Raw genomic sequence first — 25,582 nt, 5'->3', positions numbered from 1 at the left:
CTGCATACCAGGGATAAATCCCACTTGGTCTGGGTGGATGATCTTTCTGATGTGTTGTTGCATTCTATTGGCCAGAATTTTATTGAGTATTTTTGCATCTATGTTCATCAGGGATATTGGTCTGTAATTCTCTTTCAATGCTGCATCTTTTTCCGGCTTAGGAATTAAGGTGATGCTGGCTTCATAGAAAGAATTTGGGAGGATTCCCTCTTTTTCAATTGTTTTGAATAGTTTGAGAAGAATTGGAGTTAGTTCTTCTCTAAATGTCTGTTAGAACTCAGCAGTGAATCCATCTGGTCCTGGGCTTTTCTTTGTTGGGAGGGCCTTTATTACTGTTTCAATTTCTGTGTCAGTTATGGGTCTGTTTAGGTTTTCTATGTCTTCCTGGCTCAATTTAGGTAGGTTGTATGTGTCCAAGAATCTGTCCATTTCTGATAGATTTCCCTGTTTGCTGGCATACAAGTCCTTGTAGTAATTTCTGATGATTCTTTTTATTTCTATGGTGTTTGTTGTTATGTTTCCCTTTTCATCTCTGATCCTATTGATTTGGGTCTTTTCTGTTCTTTTTTTAGTTAGTTGGGCCAATGGGGTGTCAATTTTGTTTATTTTTTCAAAAAACCAGCTCCTCGTTTGGCTGATTTTTTGTAATGTTTTTTTTTTGGATTCAATCCTGTTGATTTCTTCTTTGATTTCAATTATTTCTCTTCTCCTACTGGGTTTGGGTTTGGTTTGCTGCAGATTTTCTAGATCCTTGAGATGACTTGAAAGCTCATCTATTTGGTGCCTTTCCAATTTCTTGATGTAGGCACCTATTGATATAAACTTTCCTCTTAACACTGCTTTTGTTGTATCCCATAGGTTTTGGTATGTTGTGCTGTTATCCTCATTTACTTCCAGAAAATTTTTGATTTCTCTTTAATTTCTTCTATGACCCATTCATTGTTCATTCAGGAGCATGTTGTTCAATCTCCATGTGTTTGCACATGTTCTAGGGATTCCCGAGTTGCTAATTTCCAATTTCATTCCTTTATGGTCTGAGAAGCTGCATGGTATGATTCTAATTCTTTTGAATTTGCTGAGACTTGCTTTATTGCCTAGTATGTGGTCAATCCTAAAGAAGGTTCCATGTACTGCTGAGAAGAATGTAAAGTCCTTAGATGTAGGATGAAATGTTCTGTAGATATCTGTTAGATCCATTTGGGCTATAGTGTCATTTAAATCTACTGTCTCCTTGTTGATCTTCTGTCCTGTTGATCTGTCTATCTCTGAGAGTGGAGTATTGAAGTCCCCCAGTACTATTGTATTGGGGTCTAAGTCTCCCTTTAAGTCCCTTAACAAGTCTTTTAAATAAGCTGGTGCCCTGTAATTAGGTGCATATACATTGATAATCATTATATCTTCCTGTTGAATGGATCCCTTAATCATTAAATAGTGCCCCTCTTTGTCTCTCCTAACAGTTTTTGTGGTAAAGTTTATGTTGTCCAATATTAAGATGGCTACACCCACTCTTTTTTCATTTCTGTAGGCATGGTATATCTTTTTCCAACCTTTCACTTTCAGCCTGTATGCATCATTGTTGGAAAGATGAGTTTCTTGTAAGCAGCAAAAAGATGGGTTTTGTTCCTTAGTCAGCCAATCAGTGTCTTTTAACTGGACAGTTCAAGCCATTAACATTCAATGTGACTATTGAGAAGGAGTAACTTTGCCCTGCCATTTGCCAAAGATATTTTCTAATATATGGTTTGAGATTCCTGTGATCTTTTGCTGTGAGGTTTCCTTCCTTTACCTTCTTTCATATTGGTGACCGTGTTTCTGTGTTTCTGTATGTAAGACATCTTTAAGCATCTTTTGCAGGGCTGGACGAGTGGCGACAAATTCTTTCAATTTCTGTTTGCTGTGAAAGGTCTTTATTTCACCTTCATTCATAAATGAGAGCTTTGCAGGATATAATATTCTGGGCTGGCAGTTTTTCTCTCTTAGTACCTGGGCTATATCTCGCCATTCTCTCCTGGCTTGTAGGGTTTCTGATGAGAAGTCAGCTGTGAGTCTAATTGGAGATACTCTGAGAGTAATCTGGCATTTCTCTCTTGCACATTTTAGGATCTTTTCTTTATGTTTCACTGTGGTGAGTTTGATTACGACGTGTCGTGGTGAGGATCTCTTTTGGTCATGTTTATTAGGGGTTCTATGAGCTTCCTGTACTAGGATGTCTCTGTCCTTCTCCAAACCTGGGAAATTTTCTGTTAGTATGTCACTGAAAATGCTTTCTAATCCTTTCTCCCTCTCCATGCCTTCAGGAACTCCTAGAACCCGAATGTTGGGTTTTTTAATAGTATCCTGTAGATTTATGACAGTATTTTTTAGATTTCTGATTTCTTCTTCTTTTCTTTGATTTGCCTGTTTCCTTTCCTGTTCTCTGTCTTCCAATTCTGATATTCTCTCTTCTGCTTCACCCATTCTGTTTTTAAGGCTCTCTAATGTGTTTGTCATTTGATCTATTGAGTTCTTCATTTCGTTATGGTTTCTTGTCACTATCACAGTTTCATGTTCTACTAGTTGTTTCATTTCATTTAGATTCCTCCTTAATATTTCATTTTTGCGAGAGAGATTTTCTATCTTGTCCATTAAGGATTTCTGTAGTTCAAGAATTTGTTTTTAAGAACTTCTTAATGTTCTTATCAGTTTTTTGAGATCTGCTTCTTGCATTTCCTCTATCTCTTTATCTTCATAATCTTGCATTGGGGGCATCATAGTGTCTTCCTTGCTCTTGTTACCTCGGCTTCTACATTTGTTGTTTGGCATGTTGGAGATAATTTATGTTTTTTTTTTTTTTTTTTTTTTGCTGTGGTGATTTTTTTCTCGTTATACTATGCCTCTAAGTGGGCTGTCTGCTTTGATGGATCCTTAGAGGCTGTGATGGGTGTGGCCAGAGAGCTCTGCTTGATTCTTCAGGTTTAAGGCTGTGCAAAAAGTGACTCACCTTGCTCCTTGCTGGATCCCTCTCTCTCTCTCTCTCTCTCTCTCTCTCTCTCTCTTTTTTAACTCAGTTGGGAAGTAATTCCGAATGGCTGAGTGGAATTGAGGGTAGTTGAAATCTGGCCTCTGTGAATATTCGTTCGATCTACCCCTGAGACCACACAAAGAGTTTATGCAGCCCTCAATGTGTTCTCAAGTTTCACCACAGACCCAAAGTTACTGAGTTTGTGTACTCATTGCCGCTTTACATATGTAATATGGTGCCTGCTCTTTGTTTTGCTCAAGTGGAGGGAGGGGCCTCTGCCTTTGCCCACTAATGTCTCGCGTTTCTGAGGCTTTTGTCTTACCTCCCGTTCGTTCCCGTGCTGGTGCTGGGGAGATTCTGCGGCTCGGCTCCTGCGGTTGGGTTTCCACGTGGTGGGCTCCTTGTAGGTTCTCTGTGTCACATCCACTAGATCCGGAAGCATTTCCTCTGCAGTTTTTTTCTTGAATCTTTTCCTGAGGCTACAGTAATTCCACTTTTATGAAACTTTATTTTCTAGACTATCGGCGCATGTCCTCACTATCCGCCATCTTGGCTCCGCCTGGGGTTTTGCTTTTTAAAACCCATTCAACCAACCTAAATCTTTTGACTGGAGAATTTGAACCATTTACACTCCAGGTTAACATTAATATGTAATAACTAACTTCTGTTTTTGTTGATTCCTTACTGTTTACTTCATATAGTCTGTTTCTTTCTGCTTCTCTTTACTATTTATCTTTGTGTTTTGGTAGCTTTCTATCATGATAATTCTGAATTCTCTTCTCTTTGTCATTAGTGTATCTGCTCTGCTAGTGAATTCCATATTTCCATGTGTTTTCATGTGGTGATATGATCATTTTATTTCTTCTTTAATTTTTTTTTTATTACACAGGTAGAGTTAGACAGTGATAGAGACAGAGAAAGCTCTTCCTTCTGTTGGTTCACTCCCCAAATGGCCGCTACGGCTGGCACGCTGCACCGATCCGAAGCCAGCAGCCAGGAGCTTCCTCCTGGTCTCACATGCGGGTGCAGGGCCCGAGCATTTGGGCCATCCTCCACTGCCTTCCTGGGCCACAGCAGAGAGCTGGACTGGAAGAGGAAAAGCCGGGACTAGAAATCAGCGCCCATGTGGGATGCCAGTGCCGTAGGCGGAGGGTTAACCAAGTGAACCACGGTGCTGGCCCTGATTGTTTTACTTCTAATGTAGGAATTTTTTTAGAATTTCTTGTAAGAAATCTGGTGGTGATAAATTCCATTAGATTTTGTTTTTCTTGAACATACTTTATTTCTTCCTTACTTTCAAAACATAGCTTCACTGGACATAGCATTCTTGGCTGGAAGGCTTTTTTTTTTTTAATTTTAAAATCTTGAATATTTTATTCCTTTCTCTTCTGGCTTGTGGGATTTCTGTTGAGAAGTTTGCTGTTAGTCTAATAGATTTTACCTTATATGTAACTTGATGCTTTTCTCTCACTGTCTTTAGAATTCTCTCCTTCATCTTAACTTCTGACAATCTGATAATAATATGCCTTAGAAAAGTTTTTTTTTTTGTTCAGTCTGGTTGGAGTCTTTGAGTTTCCTGTATCTGAATGTCCGTATCTATTTCAAGATTTGGGAAGTTTTCAACTATTATTTCATTCAGTAGGTTATCAAAGGCTTTTTTTCTCTTCTCCTTTAGATCTTCCTGTTATATGAATGTTTGCTTTCTCTGCAGAAAAAAAAAACATTTGATAATATTCAATGCCACTTCATGATAAAATAAACACCTAAAATTAGGTATAGAAGGGATATTTCTTAGAATTATGGAAATATTTATCACATACCAATAACCAATATCACTGAATGGGGAAAAGCTGGAAGCATTTTCCCTCAGATATGGAGCAAGACAAGGATGTTCACTTTCACCACTCTTATTCATTATAGTACTGGGAGTTTTAAGAAGACCAATTAGGTAGGAGAAAGAATCAAGGACATCAGAATTGGAAAAGAGGAAGTAAAGTTATCCATGTTTATGGATATGATGTTACTTGGAAAAACATAAACACCAAAAAGATATTAGAATTGATAAACCAATTTAGTAATTTTGCAGATTACAAAATAAACATACAAAAACAGTAGCTGTTTCTGCATTTTAAAGATGAACTCGCAGAAGGAGAAATCAACAAAGGAATTCCATTCACAATAGCCACAAAAATTCCAAAATATTTACGAATACATTTAGTCAAAGAAGTGAAGGATCTCTACAATGAAAATTATCAAACATTGATGAAAAAATCATCAAAAATACAAAAAAAGGAAAGATATTCATTGCTCATGGACTGGAAGAATTGATATCATAAAAATGTCTATATTATGTAAGGCAATTTACAGATTCAATGCAATCCCTATCAAAATACTAATGCCATTCTCTATAGATTAGAAAAAGCAACCCTAAAGTTCATATGGTATCACAAAAGACCCAGAATAGCCAAAGTGATCCTGAGCAAGAAAGAACAAACTTCAGGCATCACAATACTTGATTTCAAAACATACTACAAAGCAATAATAATTAAAACAGCTTGATACTGCCATAAAAACCAATACATAGATCAATGGAACATAATAGAGAGTCCAGAAATATGTACATACAGCCAAATGATTTTGACAAAGTACTCATATCATACAGTTGAGTACAGATAATTGCTTCAACAAATGGTGTTGGCAAATCTGGATGTATATATGTGGAAAAATGAATTTAGGTCCATACCTCTCACCATGAATCACAGACCTAAATTTAAGACCTGAGACTATAAAGTTGCTGGAAAAAAATGAAGGGGAAACAGACCAAGACATTGGTGTAGGGGATGACTTCTCGGATAAGACCCCCAAAGCACAGGCAACAAAAGCAAAACTAAACAAATGGAACCATATCAAACTCAGAAGATTTTGCATGGCAAAGGAAGTGACCAGTAGCGTGAAGAAACATCCAACAAAATGGGAGAAAATATTTGCAAACTACTTATCTGACAAATCATTAATATCCTGAATATATCAGCAACTTAAAAAACTCAAGAAAAAATCAATCAAGATGAGAAATGGGCAAAGGACTTCAACAGACACTTCTCAAAAGAAGAAATACAAATGATTGACAAATATATGAAAAAATGCCCAACATCACTAGCAGTCTGGGAAATGCAAATCAAAATCACAATGAGATATCACCTCACTGCTGTCAGAATGACCAAACTACAAAACACAGTAATGAATGCTGGTGAGGATGTAGACAAAGGGGAACACTTATGCATTATTGGTGGGAATATAAATTAGTACAGCCACTATGTAAAACAGTGTGGAGATTTCTTAAAAAACTAGAAATAGACTTGCCAAATGATCCAGGAACCCCACTACTGGATATATATCCAGATGACTTGAATACAATATATCAAAGAGTTACCTAAATCATGTTTATAGCAGCACTGTTCACAGCAGTAAAATTTGGAATCAACGAAGTTGTGCATCAGCAGATGAATGGATAAAGAAAATGTGGTATCTATAAACAACAAAATATTATTCAGCAAAAAAAAAAAAAGAAATTTTCCATTTGCAGCAAAATGGAGGCAACAGAAAGACATCATGTTGAGGGAAATAAACCCGACTCAGGAAGACAAATTATGTTCTTCCATACATGTGGAAGCTAAAATTTAAAAAACAAACAAAAAGTAGAAGAAAAAAGAAAAAAAGTCTGTGTGTATCAGTGTTGCTGCAAATATAGTTTTGTAAAATATTATTTTATAACTTTGTGAAACCACTGGTTAAGAATGGTATACTATTGTAATTTTAATTATCTGATTACTTAAAAATTACTCGTTATTTGATGAAGCATGAAGCCTTTTTAGAATAATGTAGTCTTAAAGTATTATCTCAAAAACTAAGAAAAAAAAAGGGAGAAGAATAATGTGGGAGAGAGGAAGAGGAAGGGTGGAAGGAAGGAGGAAGGAGGGAAATAGCATTATGTTGTTAGAATTGTAACTGTAAGTCACATTGAATCTGTTAAAAACATTAAAAATTAAAATAAAAAATGAGTATTTGTTAAACATGTCCCAGTTGTCCTATAGGTTTTCTTTATTCTTTTAAATTATTTTTTCTTATTTTAATCAGACTGGTTATTTCAAAAGTTTTGTATTCCAGATTAGAAATTCATTGTTTTGCTTGGTCTATTCTGTTGTTGAAGGTCTCAATTGTATTTTTTATTTCATTGATTGAATTGTTCAGTTCTGAAATTTCTGATTGATCATTTTAATGATTTTTTTTTTGGTTACTATGATTATTTTCTTATGTACTTATAATCAGCATTAGCAGCATTTCTGGCATTGGACAAGCATCAGATCAGATAAAAAAGTTTACCATTTGCTTTCCTAGTTGTACTTCACTGGCAGTCTGTGCCTGCTTGAACCTACAGCACTGCCTTGAGCCGGCCTACAACAGATGCAGAGAAGCGAGGCCGGCATAGGACTCAGGTGGAGTTACACTCGAGTGAAGATACAATCCAGCAGGTGGCCTCATCGGGGAACTCAGCTTCAGTACTCGGCATGGAAGGGATAGCCCTCTACCTGAGACATGAAGTCCACGTGACAGGCCCTCCAGTTTCTGTTGAAGCTGAGGATGGTGGCCATCTCCTCGTCACTCAGCTTAAAGTCAAAGACCTGAAAGTTCTCGATGATGCGTGCTGGTGTCACAGACTTGGGAATCACAATCACGTTCCTCTGGACTTGGAAGTGAATCAGAACCTGGGCTGCGGTTTTCTTGTGCTTTGCAGCAATTGCCTTAATCTTGGGATCCTCCAGCAGGGAAGGGTCCTCAGGCTTCGCCCAAGGTCTGTCTGGAGAGCCCAGGGGACTGTAGGCTGTGACAGTGATGCCCTTGGAGTGGCAGTACTGGATCAGTTTCTCTTGCATGAGGTATGGGTGACACTCAACCTGGTTAGTCACTGGCTTATGTTTCAGCCCAGGCTTGTTCAGGATCTGTTCGATCTGAAAATGGTTGAAGTTGGATACTCCAAGAGCTTTCACCAGCCCCTCATCCACCAGCTCCTCCAGGGCCACCCAGGCATCCAGGAACGTGAGTTTACTGGTGAGGATGTTGCCTTTTTCGTCTTTGGGGAATAGTTCCTTCCCAGGCTGAAGGCCCTGTAGCCAGTGAATGAGATACAGGTCCAGATACTCCAGCTTCAGATCCGTGAGGGTCTTCTGAAAGGCTTCCCTCATCAGTTTTCTCTCAAAGAAGGCAGGCCACAGCTTGCTAACGATGAAGAGGTCCTCCCGCTTCACGGCCTTCTCTCTGATCTTCTCCTGGATGGCTTCTCCCACCTCGTTCTCATTCTGATAGACGTAGGCGCAGTCGATGTGGCGATAGCCGGCGTCAATGGCTGCCTTCACTGCGTCCTTGACTTGGCCTGGAGGAGACTTCAAGGTGCCCAGGCCCACAATGGGCATTTTGGCTTTGGTGCTGAGCTCCACGAAGGTGGCCATGGCTGGTGCGGAGTCCGTCCTCGCCTCCATTTTAATGATTTTTATCTCTGTTGAAATTCCCATTCATATCAACTATTGTTCCCCTCATTTCTTTGAATACTCTGTCTATACTCTCTTGTGTTTCATTGAGTTTCCTTAGGAATCATTAGTTTAAATTCTTCAGCATTTCATAGATTTCTTTCAAATTAAGCTCTATTTCTGGAGAATGGTTGTGTTCTTTTGGAGGTGTTGTGCTTCATTGCGTCTTCATTTTTCCTGTGTTCCTATATTAAGGTCTATCATCTGTTATAATGGTTGGTTTTTTATGAAGCTGCTTTCATTGGAAAGATATTTTTCCTGACATGTAATGTAAGGTGTCAGTTGGGTAGTTTCTTTGCCTTTGGCTCTTGGTGAGCCTGAACTATAAATTCCAGTGATCTCTCCAGCTGTAATCAGTACCACCCTGTCTGATGAGTTCCACCTTGAATAGCTGCAGCAATTCATGGAGCCGGTGGTATGACTTTAAGGGAACATGGGCTTACAAAGATGCGAGTCTTGAGGCGCCAAGGAGTTAGGTGTTAATCACACTAGGAATGTGATCACATTGCCACGTTTTTTGTGCTGCAGGACTCAAGTGAGGCAGTCCCCTTGAATGCCAGGCAAGCCTGAGTGATGCTTTGACTTGAGGCACTAAAATATGTAGACTTGGAACTTTGTAATATGGATGAGACCTTCCCCAAGTTCTGCTGCATAGGCATGGGTGCTGCTGGGGTATATAGGTTTATAACATCAAAGCCCTAGTCCCAGCACTGGGAGATGAGAAAGGGACCTTGTGTAGGTCCAGTGTGGTGAATATAGGTTATGCTATGGACTGTGCACTGGCAACTGTAGGCCTAGAGCAGTGGAATGTAGATAAGGTCTACCCTAGGTCCAACAGGGTGGGCTCCAGTGACAGTCAGGCATATTGTACCAATAGACACAATCCCTGCAGACAAGGAAGGGTGTCTTGTCCAATACTCATAGGAAAAACTTAGATTATATTGTGGATTCTGTACTGGCAACCATGGACATGCAGCAATAGGATGGAAACAGAGACTTCCTCAGATACTACAGGGTAAGCACAGGAGTTCCTGGGACAAATAAAACTGTCACAGCGCTGCAGCGTTCAGTGAAGACCTCGCCCAGGGGTCATGCTTCATGTGTAGGTGATGGCAGGGATTTTGCATGGGCAGGCTAGGGTCTGAAGCACTGGAATGATGATAGAGTCCTCTCCAAGACCTACGGAGAGAATTCAGGTGACTCTGGAACATAGGCCTGACAGTCCCAACTCTGGATTTGGAGGGTACCCAACCCTATCTCATATGGTCACAGGTTATGCTGGAGATTCTGCACCAGCTGGCACAAGCCTGGATCAGTGAGATGCAGAAAGGGTCTTCCACAGGACCCATAGATGAGCACAGGCACCCATGAGACTTACAGAACAGTCACATACCCAGAGCTACGGGGTGCAGTCTATTCCCTACCCAGATCTGGTGTGATCACAGGAGACTGTGCGCTACAGCTTCACCAGTCACAGTTCCAGTACTGCAGGACTCAGATGTAACTTACCCAGTTACCACATGCTGATTACATATTACACTGGGGATTGCATACTAACACATGCATGTCTGGAGCGTAGGAATGCATTTAGGGCCTTTCCCAGGTCCCACTGGAGAGTGAAGGTATCTGGGACTTACAGAACCAAGTCACATCCAAGGGCAGGATGCAGTGGATCCTAACCCAAGTCTCAAAGGTCAAGTGCCAGTTATTCTGGGGGTTGCGGATTGGCAGCCACCAGCCTGATGCAGAGGCATGCAGCATGGTCCCTCCAGGTCCCACTGGTGGTTGCAAGTTACTCTAGGCTTTGTAGCTCCAATAGGCCCAGTCCTAGAGCTGCAGGACACAGAAGGGACTCGCCCCAGTTCCCCCAGGGCATGAAAGTGTAGTGCCAAGGCCTGTGCTCTGGCCATTCAGCCCCTTTGCTAAGTCATACAGCAGAGATAGGCTCAGCTCTAGTCTTCTGGGCTTGTACATAGGCTGCTGCTTTCACCAAGCCCCTAGAAACAGAGGGGAGCTTCCATGATCACAGAGTGAGTGTGGCTCTGACACTTGTGCCTCATGGTCCCACAGCTGCAGGCTTCAGAGGGACGCTCTCTCTGCCCTATGTATTGCCCTCGCTTTAGCTCTAAAAGCTTGTGGTAGAAACAGGAGCAGGAGGTCCGACCCAAGGCATGGCTCACAATTGGTAAAGGCTAGTTGTGGCATCCTATACCACTCTGGGGAGGATTGATTGACAGATGGGCATGCAGTCCCATTCTGAACAGTGAGGTACTGTGGAAAGGCTTCTAGGATTTGGGGAAGGTTTTATCCTTGACTAAAGGGAGGGATATTTGAGAATGACTCTTGCATGTATCACTTGTCTTCTTGTGTTTCGGTAGTGTCCCATGAGAAAAAGGTACTTGAGCTAATGAGGAAAACCATCCCTAATTTCCAGTAAGACAGAAAAATCCTTCATTCTTGGTGACTCTCTTGAGCAACTAAACAACCCCAGTGCCCTTCCCTTCAGCTGTCTTGCTAAGTGAGATGTTAGGAACCTGTTTTCTTAGATACACTATCACTGTGGCTTAGATCATCCTGATACATCTGCCCTGGGAGGTAATGAGGTGAACAAACTTGGAAGTGTGCAAGCAGAGCCTGATGGTCCACTCATCGGAAAATGGCAGCAGGGGCTTGGGCTGCAGATGAGGCTTTTACTAGAGGACAATTACAGTTACTTCTAGTCCTGATAGTCTTTAATTGCCTTCATGCCCCTACCCAACCCCAGTCTTTGTGACTCCCTAAGCCTGAGCCAGGCTCTTGTTGAACCATCTCAGGGACTCCTCACTAGTAACTCCCTCCTATTTGTCATGCACTGTGCCATACATCTACACAGACTATCTGTTTTCAGCACTGTATGGAAAGTACTGGTATTATCTTTATCTGACTGATGAGAAAATTGTGTCTCGGAAAGACCAAGAACTCTCCTAACGTGACACATGGAGAGAGAGGCTGTGATGTCACAGCTCTTCCAATGACACAGCATCAGGGGACAGCCAAAAATAGACATGTGGAAGCCCTTGCCACTGGCACTGTCTCGTACTCTGAAACAGCCCCATTTCTCTTGGCTCCGACACCAGGCTGCTGGAGATTCAGCGAGCCAAAATAGAATGGACGTCTAGTCACCCTCCTAGAATTCCCCATCTGTCCTGACAAGGTCCTGGGGACATCCAAGGTGACACTCACCCAGCAGAACATTGACAAAGTGACAGAGATTTAGCTGGGCTTTGGTTCCTGCTCACAGGGTGCAACTCCCAAAAGGAGACCCCGAGAAAACATTTCAGGTCAGCTCTGTCCTGTACACATTCCTGAGATCTGGGTTTGGGAAGCCCTAGGGACCACCATCTCTGTTTAATCTCTGACTTCCAATGCTGTAGGTGGTTGATGGCTACCAAAGGTGGCGACAAAACCCTTTGGACCTGCCCACCATCTGGTAGGCTGCAGCAAGGCTGGAGACTGCCGCCTGTTCTGCTCAGAAACCGTGTTTACATGATAGTGATAATCATACCAGCAGCTAATGTTTGCTGGGGTTTCAGGGGATCCGTAGATGGTACTTAGGTTTTTTCTTAAGTCCAAAACTAATTAAGAGGTAGATGATACAAGAATTTGAAAAATGATATAAAAATGTCAGATCCTTTATTGGTCAATGTTCAGCTGGAGGATTTGGTCTTGGAAGGAGGTAACAGTGGATGCCTTAATACTTCCTGTACCCCAGAGAAGTTTTACAGACCTTCTTTGTTGAGCCTTCTGTATGACTGAGAGTGGACTTCAATGTAAACTTCCCAAAGCACACACTGATAAATGTCTCCTCTCCGGTGGAAAGCATGAATGAGGATTAGTGTTTCCCACAATCATATGGGTTAACTCTTTACTATTTACAATGTATTGTGCCAAGCATCTACACAGATTATGCAGTTTAACTCTGTTTTCAACATTGTATGGAAAGTACTACTATTATCTTTATCTTAGTGATGAGAAAACCTAGGAACACCAAGAACTTTCCTAAAGTGACGCATGGTGAGAGCAGATCTAGGACCAGGCATAGATGAGACAGGAAACTACCTCAGAGGCACCTGGCTGTAGCCTCCTCTGTGTACTGCACATTGTTGTTGGAGTGCTATAAGAACATGACAGAACATAGAGTTCTGGGTCAGAGGACTTGGGCATTAGTCTAGGCCTCTGCAGTCCTTGCCTGCCAGTTAGAGCTTGTGATGCTTATCTTGAGAAATTCATTCACTGTGAGGATCGAGTGAGACCACAGGCATTGAAGTGCTTTGTAATTGACTGGCCAAGAGCAGAGATAGGCATCTGGGAGTATAAGGATTCTGGGTTTTGTTCCTGCCTTCCAGGAAAACCTCAATGACATGGTCCAACAGTTTGACTTTCAATCCCTCACTGGACTTACTTACCTCTCAGAGGTATTGGGTTGCTTAAAGGGGATAAGATTAAGAAACTGATTTCTCTGAGAAATGTAGACATGTATATGTGCAGCATTTAGGACTGTGCTTTTGGTGATAAAATTGTTGCATAGGTTTTTGTAGACTCGTGTATCTGAAGGATTAAAAATTTCAATGATGGGCTGGTGCCGTGGCTCACTAGGCTAATCCTCCGCCTGCAGCACCATCACCCCGGGTTCTAGTCCCAGTTGGGGTGCTGGATTCTGTCCTGATGGCTCCTCTTCCAGTCCAGCTCTCTGCTGTGGTCCGGGAGGGCAGTGGAGGATGGCCCAGGTCGTTGGGCCCTGCACCTGCATGGGAGATCAGGAGGAAGCACCTGGCTCCTGGCTTTGGATTGGCGCAGTGTGCCAGGGGGGTGAACCAACAGAAAAAAGAAGAGCTTTTTTTCTGTCTCTCTCTCTCTCTCTCTCACTGTCTAACTCTGTCAAAAAAAAAAAAAAGAATTTCAATGATGATACTTTAACGTTTTGCATCTCAGCAAGTATATGTTTTAAAATAAGTTACTAAAATCATGAGTTGCAAGGGCTATGGAAGCCTTTAGGGTTCGCTGACTTTGATCTTATTCCGATAGGGTCATAGTCAAAGTGGATGTTCTCTCCTCCCTTCGGAGAAGGGTACCTCCTTCTTTGATGGCCCCGTTCTTTCCACTGGGATCTCACTCACAGAGATCATTCACTTAGGTCTTTTTTTTTTTTTTCCCGTGGTATCTTGGCTTTCCATGCCTGCTATACTCTCATGGGCTCTTCAGCCAGATCTGAATGCCCTGAGGGCTGATTCTGAGGCCGGAGTGTTGTTTAGGACATCTGCCATCCTATGAGTCTGCTGTGTATCCCACTTCCCATGTTGGATCTTTCCCTCCCTTTTTGATTCTATCAGTATTAGCAGATACCTATCTTGTTTGTGTGATCTCTTTGACTCCCAGACCTATCAGAGCTATCAATTGTGAGCTGAAATTGATCACTTGGACTAGTGCGATGGCATTGGTACATGCCATCTTGATGGAATTGTGTTGGAATCCCCTGCACATTTCTAACTCCACCTTTTGCGGCCAGTCCGATTGAGCATGTTCCTAATGACTCATGACTGGAGCCCAGGGAGATTACTGACGCCATGAACAGGAGTGTCAAATTGTTAAGTCAGCAACAGGAGTCACAGTGTACTTACACCCCATGCGGAATCTGTCCCCAATGTGTCGTCTAAAGCCAAGTGATGCTACGACTGGTACTGAAACAGTATTTTTATACTTTGCGTTTCTGTGTGGGCGCAGACTGATGAGGTCTTTGCTAATTATATACTGAAGTGATCTTCTGTGTATAAAGAGAATTGGAAATGAAAAAAAAAAAAACAACAACCTGGTGTTAAAATGGAAAAGGCATAGAAAATTAATTATTTTGAAAAAAAAATTATGTAGGATCTCTGTCTTTAATGTGCTGTACATTGCTATTTTATGCTATAATTAGTAATCCAATGGTAGTTTTTTCACTTGATGTTGCTATATGGGCAAAATGTTGAAATCTTTACCTAATATATACTAAACTGATCTTCTGTGTACAAAAAGAATTGAAAATGAATCTTTACACGAATGGAAGGGGAAAGGGAGCGGGAGGGGGGAGGGTTGCGGGCGGGAGGGAAGTTATGGGAGGGGGGAAGCCATTGTAACCCATAAGCTATACTTTGGAAATTTATATTCATTAAATAAAAGTTTAATAAAAAAAAAAAAAAGTTACTAAAATCAAAATCTGTTGCTAATTAAAAAATTCAACTCAAAAACATGAACAGGCCGGCGCCACGGCTCACTAGGCTAATCCTCCGCCTTGCGGCGCTGGCACACCAGGTTCTAGTCCCGGTCGGGGCACTGATCCTGTCCCGGTTTCCCCTCTTCCAGGCCAGCTCTCTGCTGTGGCCAGGGAGTGCAGTGGAGGATGGCCCAAGTCCTTGGGCCCTGCACCCCATGGGAGACCAGGAGAAGCACCTGGCTCCTGCCATCAGATCAGCGCGGTGCGCCGGCCACAGCGCGCCTACCGCGGCGGCCATTGGAGGGTGAACCAACGGCAAAAGGAAGACCTTTCTCCCTGTCTCTCTCTCTCACTGTCCACTCTGCCTGTCAAAAAAAAAAAAAAAAAAAAAACAAACAAACAAACAAAAAAAAACCAAAAAACAAAAAAAAAACAAAAAAACAAAAAACATGAACAAGTATTGGTGTTGTGTGCTAAAGAAAGTAAAATAAAGGTATCAAATATGGATACAGAATTTACTGAGTGCCTGCTAATATCTAAGTGCTTTAAGTATATTAATTCATTAAATTTTCACAACCAACCTGTGAGTAGACATAGTACTGTCTCCATGTGTAGGAGGAGTGTGAGAAGACAGGGCTCAGGGCAATCCAGTGACGTAAGCAGGATCTCAGAGCCTCAGAGCCCGTAAGAAGCAGAAGCAAGATTTGAACTTAAGCCAGTCTAGATTGAGAATCTCTTGTCTTAACCACTAGAATAGGGTGTTATAAAATACGCAAATAACTTGTAACACAACTTAGAGCCTAGTTGAAAAAGGAGATTCACAGGCAATAGATAACTGAGAAGCAATGTAAGATAGCACCACATTGAATTGTGTGTTTAGCATTGGCTAAAAATGCTCACTAATGAATAAAAGAAGTGTTGATATTGTCCAGCCTTATTAATAATTTTAATATTTAATAATTTTGTGGGTTTTTGCTGTCATTTCAGAGAAGAATTCTGAATAGCAACTCAAATAAACCAGGTGACATGATGGTTTTTAAGGGTTTTATTCAGTGAAAGAAATGCACAGGAAAGTGAGGGCTTCCATTAGGGGAGAAAGAAGTCTAGTAGCTAAGTTGAGTCCAAACCAGGCAGAGAGCAAGCTAGGAGCCACATGGAGCAAGCGGATGCCTATGGAGCAGGCACAGGTAACTTAGCGTGGGCAGCAAAACAAAGGTAGAGAAAAGGAGGTCAGAAGGCCACGTGCCCGTAGGCACAGGACAGCAAAATTGGTGGGGTGGACACCATGCTGTAGGCCTTTTATCCGCTTCCAAAGGGTAGTGGTTACTTGGTCTGATGGGCAGGCGGCCATACAGGTGGGGTCAGGTAGGGATATGAGATCACACAGGGGGCAAGACCAAAGAGTTGTGGTCTCCAGCTTACAAATCTAATCAATTTAATCATATTTGTCTGCCTGTACCATGCAAAGAAGACAGCTCTGGGAATAAACCCTGGGCCATTTACTGATCACATGACAATCTGTGCCTCCACGTATTGATCTGGAAAATATAGATAATAATTTCTGTTTTGCCTTCCTTACAAAATAAAGCTCATTTTGGAAATCATAAAGAAATAATGGACATATAAATGAAGTAAATTGTTTTAAAAATCATTTATGTATTCATTTGTCTTCCTAATCCCATGGGTAACCTGCCCTAGCTGACTGGAGAAAGGGTGGAGATTAGGAATGTCAGACAAAGGGTATGATCCAAAGGAACAGCTGGAAATAATGAGGCTGCAGTCTTGTGAGGGGATTGCCTCAATTCCTTTATCTGCCTGTGTAGCATATCAAGGGCATGCTTGCTTTAAGCAAGGTCTCCACAAGAAGGCCAAGAAGAAGGGCCTGCCTCTTTCTGGCTTCACTAGTATTGGAAATCAGGGGAGAGAAGAGAGCAGGAAAACAGAATAAGGAGAAATGGTCTTAATTTTCTCATCCCTCTGTTGGCTTTGGCACAGGAAGCTGGGCACTCATTAGACAAGTTGGGACAACTCTGCAAGGAGATTTGCAACTTCCTCAGGCTAGAGCACAAGGTGAATCTACAGGTCTTGCATGGTGCAGCCTGGACTCAGCAGTAACTTGAGGAGTGGGTGTTACGGTGCAGCAGGTTAAACCACCACTTGGGAAGCCTGCATATCGTATCAATGGAAATGCTGTTTGAGTTATTATGGTTGCTCCACTTCCAGTTCAGCTTCCTGCTAATGTGCCTGTGAAGTAGCAGGTGATGCCCCAAGTTCTCGGATTCCTGCTATGGGTGTAGGAGACCTGGATGGGGTTCCTGCCTCTACTCTAGCTTCAGCCTGGCCCAGCTCTGGCTCTTGTGGATGGTAGTTAGAAGATCTCTTTCTCTCTCTCTCTCTCTCTTTCTCTGTGTCACTCTGCCTTTCAAATCAATAATCAAATCTTTAAAAAAAAGTAACCTGAAAGCGTTTTGGCTCCTGGCTTCGGATCGGCACAGCGCCGGCCGTAGTGGCCATTTGGGGGGTGAACCAACAGAAAGAAGACCTTTCTCTCTGTCTCTCTCACTATCTCTACCTGTCAAAAAAATATTTGATCAAGGGAGACTGACAGTACCTAAAGTGGTCATTCAGATTATAGGACAGACAGACCAAATTTGTTAGTTTGGTCACTTAGTTCATTTTTCTACCAACTATCAGATAAAGATTATAGAAAGTTCAGTTAGAGGCAGAATAAATTCATTTTCCATCTTCATCCAGGCAGAAGTATGAACAAAATTATGTGAGTCAATTACATATGATGCTGTTAAACACTTCTGACTGAGGGTAAGACATCTAAATATTGAATGGTTTCAATATTTAAGCAGCATTAACCTTTGACTGAAACAAGATAATATATGTAAAGTTCCTGGCACATATTAGGTGATAGGTGAATATTAATTATTTTAATGTTGCTTGGGGTCAATGTCAGGAAAGATAACAACTATTGCCTTAGATCACAACTCTTGGTAGTAGAATTAAAGTCTAAATATTGGGCAAGATGTACCCAGAATGGCATCTCTGCTTTCCCGGAGTGAAATGAGGATGGTTCATTCATGCAGAGATTCTCAAACCTGGTCATGCATCCAGATCATCTGGGCAGCTTGCTTAAGAAGACGGGTTATTTCTCCTCTGTTTCCCCTTGTGAGTATGATTCATTATTTCTGTGGAGGTACCAAGGCATCTTTTGGAAGCCATTAGAAACTTTTGTTGGGTCGGCGCTGTAAATGCCAAGGGGCGCTGTGTGGTATCTTCAGTTGTTTCTTTCCTTCTGTTGTGGGCTCTCACAGGCACACCTGCGGGTAGACCAGAGAAGTCAGACTTGATTGGTCTTTGTTTTTTTCTCCATGCAAAGTGCTGTGTCTAACAGGCTCAATTGCTGCCAGTTCCCTAATTCAAAAACAAAGCAAATACAAGGAATGATGAGCTTTTTGTTGGTCCAAGTTAAAGAAAATGGCACCTCTCCTTGACTTCAGTAGAATACAGTCTCCAAACCAAGAGCATGGTTTAGATGTGAGGGGGAAACCCTCGGTCTAGTTAGGACATTTTTTTTTTTTTTGGTTTGTTCTGTTTTTCCTTCCTTAACCCCATTTTCAGATCCCAGGGGCGCATTGCTCTTATCCGTGCTCCAGCAGGATTTTTACTGCAGCAGCAAACTGCAAAGTCGGAAAGGTGCATGCTGGAATTCCTTTTGGAAATCATCTTTCTTTGGGGCCCTATCTCTTTATTGCACCTCTGCCGTCACTTTCAGGGCACCATTGCCTTCCTGTGGTCTCCCTAGCACTTTCTGAGTCATAGTCATGACTTTTTGTTGGTCACCTGATCAAATGATGCCCTGGCTGAAGCTGGCAAATGGCCATTGTGCTAAACATAATCATTCCAGTAAAACACGGCTGATTAGCATAGAAATCTCCATAAGCCTTTCTATTCCAATTTTGCTGTTAGAATTCTGGCCCCTTTGGAGGTCATGCTAACCTAGTTAAAGCTCTTGGAGAAAATACTGTCGTTCCAGCTCATTGCATTTGCATTAAAATATATTGTCCTTCAGCTGACGTGCTAACCAGCAACCCATCATCGGCAACTTTGCGCAGAACCTGAACCAGAGGGCATCATCTGTTATTTAAGTTAGGATCCGGGAAGCTCAATGTAAATATATGACGGGCAACAAGACATTGAGGTCTTTAAAGTTCTGGCTGTCTGCACTTTACTGCGGAGGAGGTCAAAACATTTTTTGATGAGAAGCAGAATACCACAAAGTGAAGGATGGCACTGCTGTGTTCCTTGCTGGGTTGTGCCCCCTGGAGATAATATGGCATTGTGAGAGCATGTATGCTGGAGTCAGACTGCCTGGCTGAGTCGCTCCTCTACCATGTACAGGTCTGGGGCATTGGGACAGGTTATTTAGCCTCTCTGTGCCACAGTGTGTATTTCTATAATATAATAAAAGGGCTAATAAATAGTACATACCTTGTTGAGTTATTATTTTTGCATAAATGAGATCATTTCTGTTGTGTGTTCAGTTAGTGTTGGCTATTATGGCTAGTAATTGTTAATGTTATACTCAGTCGATAGGAACTATTTTCATTAATAACAATAAGGAACCTACAGAGTGGTTAGTCCTTTTTATAGCTCATTCACATGGTTTTTGAGAAACTATTGGGGAAAGGATGTCTAGGAACTGGAGATACAGCACTACATGTGAAGGATTGACTTCTGCTCGTAGAAAGACCACATGCTGGAGAGATATGCCGGGGATTACTGAGTTACTTATCATTGTAGGTTCAAGACCAAAGATGTCATATATTTTTCAAAGATGTCTTAAGTTTGTTTTTGGGAGTTTGAAAACTCCTTAGAACAATACCTGGTACCACATAATCAATTTGTAATAGCTTAATTATAACATTATTGTCGGTTTTTCTTATTAATAATGCTTCTACGGGATACATAGCATAGAAAGCCAAGACACTCTAGCAAAAGAAAAAAAAAAGAAGACCTAAATGAAAGATCTCTGCGAGTGAGATCCCAGTGCAAAGAATGGGGCCAACAAAGAAGGAGGTACCTTTCTCTGAAGGGAGGAGAGAACTTCCACTTTAACTATAACCTTGTCTAAATAAGATTGGATTCGGCGAACTCAAAAGGCTTCCATAGCCTTGGCAACCCTTGACAAGAGCCTAGGGTGATTACTGACACCATAAACAAGAGTGTCAATTTGTTAAGTCAACAACAGGAGTCACTGTGCACTTACTCCCCATGTAGGATCTCTGTCCTTAATGTGTTGTACAATGTGAATTAATGCTATAACTAGTACTCAAACAGTACTTTACACTTTGTGTTTCTGTGTGAGTGCAAACTGTTGAAATCTTTACTTAATATATACTAAATTGATCTGTTTATAAAGATAATTGAAAATGAATCTTGATGTGAATAGAATGAGAGAGGGAGTGGGAGGTGGGAGGGCTGCGGGTGGGAGGGAAGTTATGGGGGGGAAAAGCCATTGTAATCCAAAAGCTGTACCTTGGAAATTTATATTTATTAAATGAAAGTTAAAAAAATTGGGAGAGGAAATGGTAAAAAAAATACTACTTCTATTTGTACTTATATTACCTTTCTTAAATTTCATGACAATCCTGTGAAAAGGCATTGTGATTATCTCCTAATGCTAACGCAGAATTCAAGACTAAGAGAGGTTAAGTAACTTCTCCAATGTCACAAAGCGTATGCATAATCAAGCTGAGATTTAAAACAACAACCTTGGCTCTTTTGAAATTCTTGTTTGCTTGAGTTGAAATCTCACAGCTTGTGTCTCTCAAAGCAGTTGGGATAATTGGGCCTGTCAAATGTTGAGTGATGGGCAGTGAGCTATAAGGTTCTTGACTATAACATGACTTAGTAAGGTTCATTTTTTTGGCCCCTAGAAATTACCTATGGGTTGTGATATCGTCATGTAATGCCCTTGACAGAGTGTCTTCCTCACTTCCCGATATCAAGTAAGACTTTATCTAATCCTTCCTCAAGAAAGCATCTACTTTTTTGTATTTATGTTATTTTATTTCAGAGAGAGAGAGAGAGCGAGAGCGAGTGAGCGAGCACTTCCATCTGCTGGTTCACTACTGCAGTGCCTACAGTAGTCAGAGCTGGACCAAGCTGGAGCCAGGCACTAGAACTCAGTCTAGGTCTCCTCTGTGGGTGTCAGGTTCCCAAGTTGTTGAGTAGTTACTCACTGCCTCATGAGATGTGCAATAGCAGGCAGCTGGAATTGGAGGTGAATCTGAAACCCAAACCAGCCACTCTGACATGGGTTGCAAGTGTCTCAAGAGGTATCTTAATTTCAGTCATGTATTATTAGAACATCTTAGAGAAAAGGGGACTCCACACTCTCTATGACCTTTGAGTAAAATCACACTAAAAATATCAAAGTTGGAAGAGATTGTGAGGGTTATTTAAACCAGCTCATTCTTTTTGTACTTGAAGTCTGCATGGCAACCTTGATTAACTACTATGTAGGGTGGTGGCCATGAGTGTGGGCTCCAGAGCTGTTTGCCCTGGATTTCAGTCCCAGCTCTGCTGTGTCCTGACTGTGTGACAATGGGAAAGTTTCTTAACCTCTTGCTACCTCCCCTGTAAAAGGGTGGTACTAATGGTGTTTACATGCTGGGCTGTAATGAAGACTAAGTCAGTTGCTACGTGTAAAGCCCTTGGAGAAGCGGCTGTGTGTGGTCAGCTGTATGTAAGTACTTACCCTTTATCTTCTCCATGTTTACAGTACTGGTGTCCGAGTCCAAATGTCCAGATAGCTTAACTCTATATCTAGTGCTCTGTTCATTTCCTGGCATTCTCTTCCATCAAGGTATGGTTTTCTTTAATCTACCTGAGGTTTGCTCTGCTCTAACTTGACACATAGCTACTTATTTTCTTCTCAGACTGGATACATATGCAATCCTTAGAGATATGATCTTCACACGCTATGATCACGGGGCTCTGAGGTCCAAGAGAACTGGATTTGAATTCCAACTTTACTACATCAAGGTTTCTTAGCTTCCCTGAATCAGAATCTTCTGGGGAGCATGTAAAAAGTAGGTTAGGATCCATCTGTGTATGTTGGTACATAAGAGCCTAAGGAAACAGATGCCAAGGATACATGTTTTAAAACTCCCTAGGTATATCTTGTGGGTGGCTAGATTCGGAAACCACTGGATTAAGGAATCACTTAAATGGAATGACTTAATGCCAAAAGGGTTTTTTATAATTTAATTTACCTTTCTGGTGCCCTTCCATTTATCCATCCATTTATGCATCTGTCCACTGATCCATCAACCACACATATTTTAGTGTCCAATGTTTGGCTCATGTCCTACTATTGCTGTGGCTGTTACAAAGATGAATGATCAATGCTCGAAGAGAATAGATAAATTGAGTACAAATAATATATGATGTGTTATGAAGTGGTATAGAAGTACAGAAATATACACAATTACTCCAGATTGTAACGGAAGAACAGGAGAGTTTTCGTTATATCCAAGAGCACCATCTCCCTTCAGGCTTCTCCTGTTCCTGGCTGTTTATATTACCTCCCAGTCCTGTGGGTTTCTATAGCTTTCTGGACCTGCTTTTCTCAGACTACATTACAATTTTATGGTTGCTTATTTTTTTTTCATTGCAACTTGCTGGAAGTGAAGTCTGCATCTTTTTTTTTTTTTGAAAGATTTATTTATGTATTTGAAAGGCATCGTTACAGAGAGGCAGAAGAGAGAGAAAGCAAGGTCTTCCATCTGCTGGTTCATTCCCCAAACAACAGCCACAATGGCCAGAGCTAGGCCGATCTGAAGCTAGGATTCAGGAGCTTCTTCTGGGTCTCTTACATGGGTGCAGGGGTCCAAGGACTTGAGCCAACCTTTATTGTTTTCCCAGGCATTAGCAGAGAGCAGGATCGGAAGTGGAGCAGCTGGGACCTGAACCTGTGCCCATGTGGGATGCCAGTACTACAGGTGGCAGCTTTACCCACTATGCCATAGTGCCAGCCCCTGAAATCTGCATCTTAATCATCTCCCTCAATCCCCCAGATTGGCTGGCTCCGAGTAGCTACATTAAGTGCTCAGTGAACACTGAGTAACGTGAGTTGTTGGGTCAGTTATGCAAAGAGGAGAGCATCTCGAAGTGGACAGGACTAGAACCAGGTGGTGGGGCACCTCGGATTTGAATCAAGTGTGAGTTTTAGTTTCTAGTCAATGAGCATAAGACCATTTTGGAAATGACATCTTTTGACCACAAACAAGTTAGAAGTAGGGCAGTCTGTCACAGTGTGGGAAAGGTATAGAGAAAATTTTAGGTGTAAACTGTGACGAATCATATGGAATTATGAAGGATACAGTTACTCCTTTGTCGCTTCCATTTCATTCTGTCTGATTATTTCAAGGAGATGTGTTCTTTTTTAATTTTTAAATTTTAATTCTTAATTAGTTTTTAACAGATTCAATGTGGTTTGCAGATAGAATTCTGAGAACAAAATAATGCCCCCTCCCTTCCTTCCTCACTCCTCTGTCCTCCCCACACTCCTTCATTCCCTCTTTCTTCCTGTCTTTCTTAGTTTTTGAGATAACATATTTTAAAATTACAGTACAGTTAAAAGGATTAATACTTCACAAAATAAGAAGTTTAACAAGTACAAAGATAAAGGACCCTAGTTCAGTGAGAATATAAACAGCATCTATCAACAATAATTTAATGGAAAAATGACAGTTTCAGCCACATATAGTAAATTTTAAAGTAATCACAGATCATTAAAACTATAGCAGTATAACATTCCTTTTTTATTATTATTATTTAAGACCTTTATTAGCAGGTGCTTGCAGTTTGTTGACTTTTTTGAAAAAATCAAGTTGTAAACTTTTATTACAAATTAAAAATGAAGTTCTTAAAAATCTCAACTTGACCAGATATGAAACAATTTAAAAACCTTTAAAGGTGTATTGAGAAAAACCAGGCTTTTTTAAAAAACACGTTTGTCGTTACCAAAAAGAGACATCTTTAGGTAAAAATAATAAAAACCCCATGCTGCATAGATAATGCAGATAGTTCTAGTAATCTGGTCAACAGGAAAAAAGCAAGCACTTAAGGTCTTCAGCTCCAATCTTTTGTTCATTTCTTATTGCTGGAATTTCATATTCATTTCCTCTTGTTGGATGACTAAACTGGATGATGGTAGAGATGTTAAGCCGTCATTTACTCAGCCCCGCCCTGCTCAGCCTCGCGAGCGGACGAATTCTCAGCTGGTGGATCGGCTGCTTTTGTCTCTTTGCCATCTTGTGGTTTAGGGTTATCTGGGCGTCTGCGTCGGTAATTGAAGTTGCGGCGGTACCAACGCTGAGGTGGCTGCTGACCCTGGGTCTCATCTCCTTGGTTTTCCTTATCTTCTTCATTGCCGTCCTCTCTAGGCTGTCTTTGGCGAGGAGGACCTCTGCGGAATCGTGGTCTATAACCCCGATACATATTCTGTCTCACTGGTCTACCTTGTTCTCCTGCACCCTGGTTGTCAGCACCTTCCATCACTTCTCCCTGCACAGGAGGGTTGGAATACTGTGGTCGATGCCCATAGGGTCTCCGCATGTAGTAAGGTGGGAACCTTCGCCTGCGGTAGGGCCGGCGTTGTTGGGCCTGGCCTTCGGGAGTGCTCTCCGACCCCTCATTCTTTTCCCCACTCTAACTGTTCTGGTAATTCTGCTGGTAATTGCGTGGAGGACCCCTACGACGTGGGTAGCGTCTATAATTGTTACGGTCTGCTGCATATTTACTGCCTCGCACTGGAACTCCACCAGGACCTGTAACATTTGCTGCCTCCGCACCCTTTTCTCCTTCAACAACATCAAACTCCACAGTCTCTCCATCTCCTACACTGCGAAGGTACTTCCTGGGGTTATTCTTCTTTATGGCAGTCTGGTGTACAAATACGTCTTCCTTGGTGTCATTCCTGTTGATGAAACCATATCCGTTCCTTACATTGAACCATTTTACTGTTCCCAAAACCTTCGTTGCGATGACCTTCTTGTCCCCGCCGGCGGGCACCGCCGATGTGAGGCCGCCCGGGCCACCGCTCCCTGTGCCGCTGCCCGTGGTGCCGGGCTTGGTTTCGGCGGCGCTGAGGGCGGGGGCGGCGGGCGGCTGCTGGGTCTCGGCCTCGCTGCTCATGGTTGCGGTGATGGTGACTGGGGCCGGCTGTGGCAGCTGCGGCTCCTCCCAGGGTGTGATGATAACTAGGCCGGCGGCAGCCGTGGGGCTGCTCAGGGCTCTCTGGGGTCCGCTCTCCGCTCCCGCTACCGATCGAACTCTAACATTCCTTTTTTTAAGATCTATTTATTCATTTGAAAGTCAGTTACACAAAGAGAGAAGGAGAGACAGAGAGAGATAGGTCTTCATTCCACTGGTTCACTCCCTAATTGGCCACAATGGCTGGAGCTGCGCTGATCTGAAGCCAGGAGCTTTTTCTTGGTCTCCCACGTGGGTGCAGGGGCCCAAGGACTTTGACCATCCTCCACTCCTTTCCCAGGCCACTACAGAGAGCTGGGTTGGGAGTGGAGCAGCTGGGACTTGAACTGGGCCCATATGGGATGCTGGCACTGCAGGTAGCGGCTTTACCCATTATGCCACAACACTGGCCCCAGTGTAACATTCTTAACTCCTGTTTTTTTTTTTTTTTTTTTTCAGGCAGAGTGGATAGTGAGAGAGAGAGAGAGACAGAGAGAA

At 42.1% G+C, this 25,582-nt stretch overlaps 1 protein-coding gene and 1 pseudogene across 1 annotated transcript; both read right to left on the bottom strand.

The window, feature by feature from the left end:
- Positions 1-7,425: 7,425 nt before the first annotated feature.
- On the bottom strand, positions 7,426-8,522 carry LOC133758531 (aldose reductase-related protein 2-like). The gene has a single exon (XM_062189706.1). The coding sequence runs from the start codon at positions 8,503-8,505 to the stop codon at positions 7,555-7,557; it is 951 nt and encodes a 316-aa protein (XP_062045690.1). The 5' UTR covers positions 8,506-8,522; the 3' UTR covers positions 7,426-7,554.
- Positions 8,523-24,049: 15,527 nt separating this feature from the next.
- On the bottom strand, positions 24,050-25,042 carry LOC133758530 (Y-box-binding protein 1-like; annotated as a pseudogene).
- Between the last annotated feature and the right edge of the window lie 540 nt (positions 25,043-25,582).

The sequence above is a fragment of the Lepus europaeus genome, chromosome 4 (assembly GCF_033115175.1).
Source record: "Lepus europaeus isolate LE1 chromosome 4, mLepTim1.pri, whole genome shotgun sequence".
NCBI classification, from domain to species: Eukaryota; Metazoa; Chordata; class Mammalia; order Lagomorpha; family Leporidae; genus Lepus; species Lepus europaeus.
Note: the sequence above shows the minus strand (reverse complement) of the source record. Positions and strands in the feature narration are given on the sequence as shown.

Bases quoted from the DNA above. Each gene is read 5' to 3' on its own strand.
- LOC133758531 (XM_062189706.1), bottom strand. From the start codon at position 8,505: ATGGCCACCTTCGTGGAGCTCAGCACCAAAGCCAAAATGCCCATTGTG.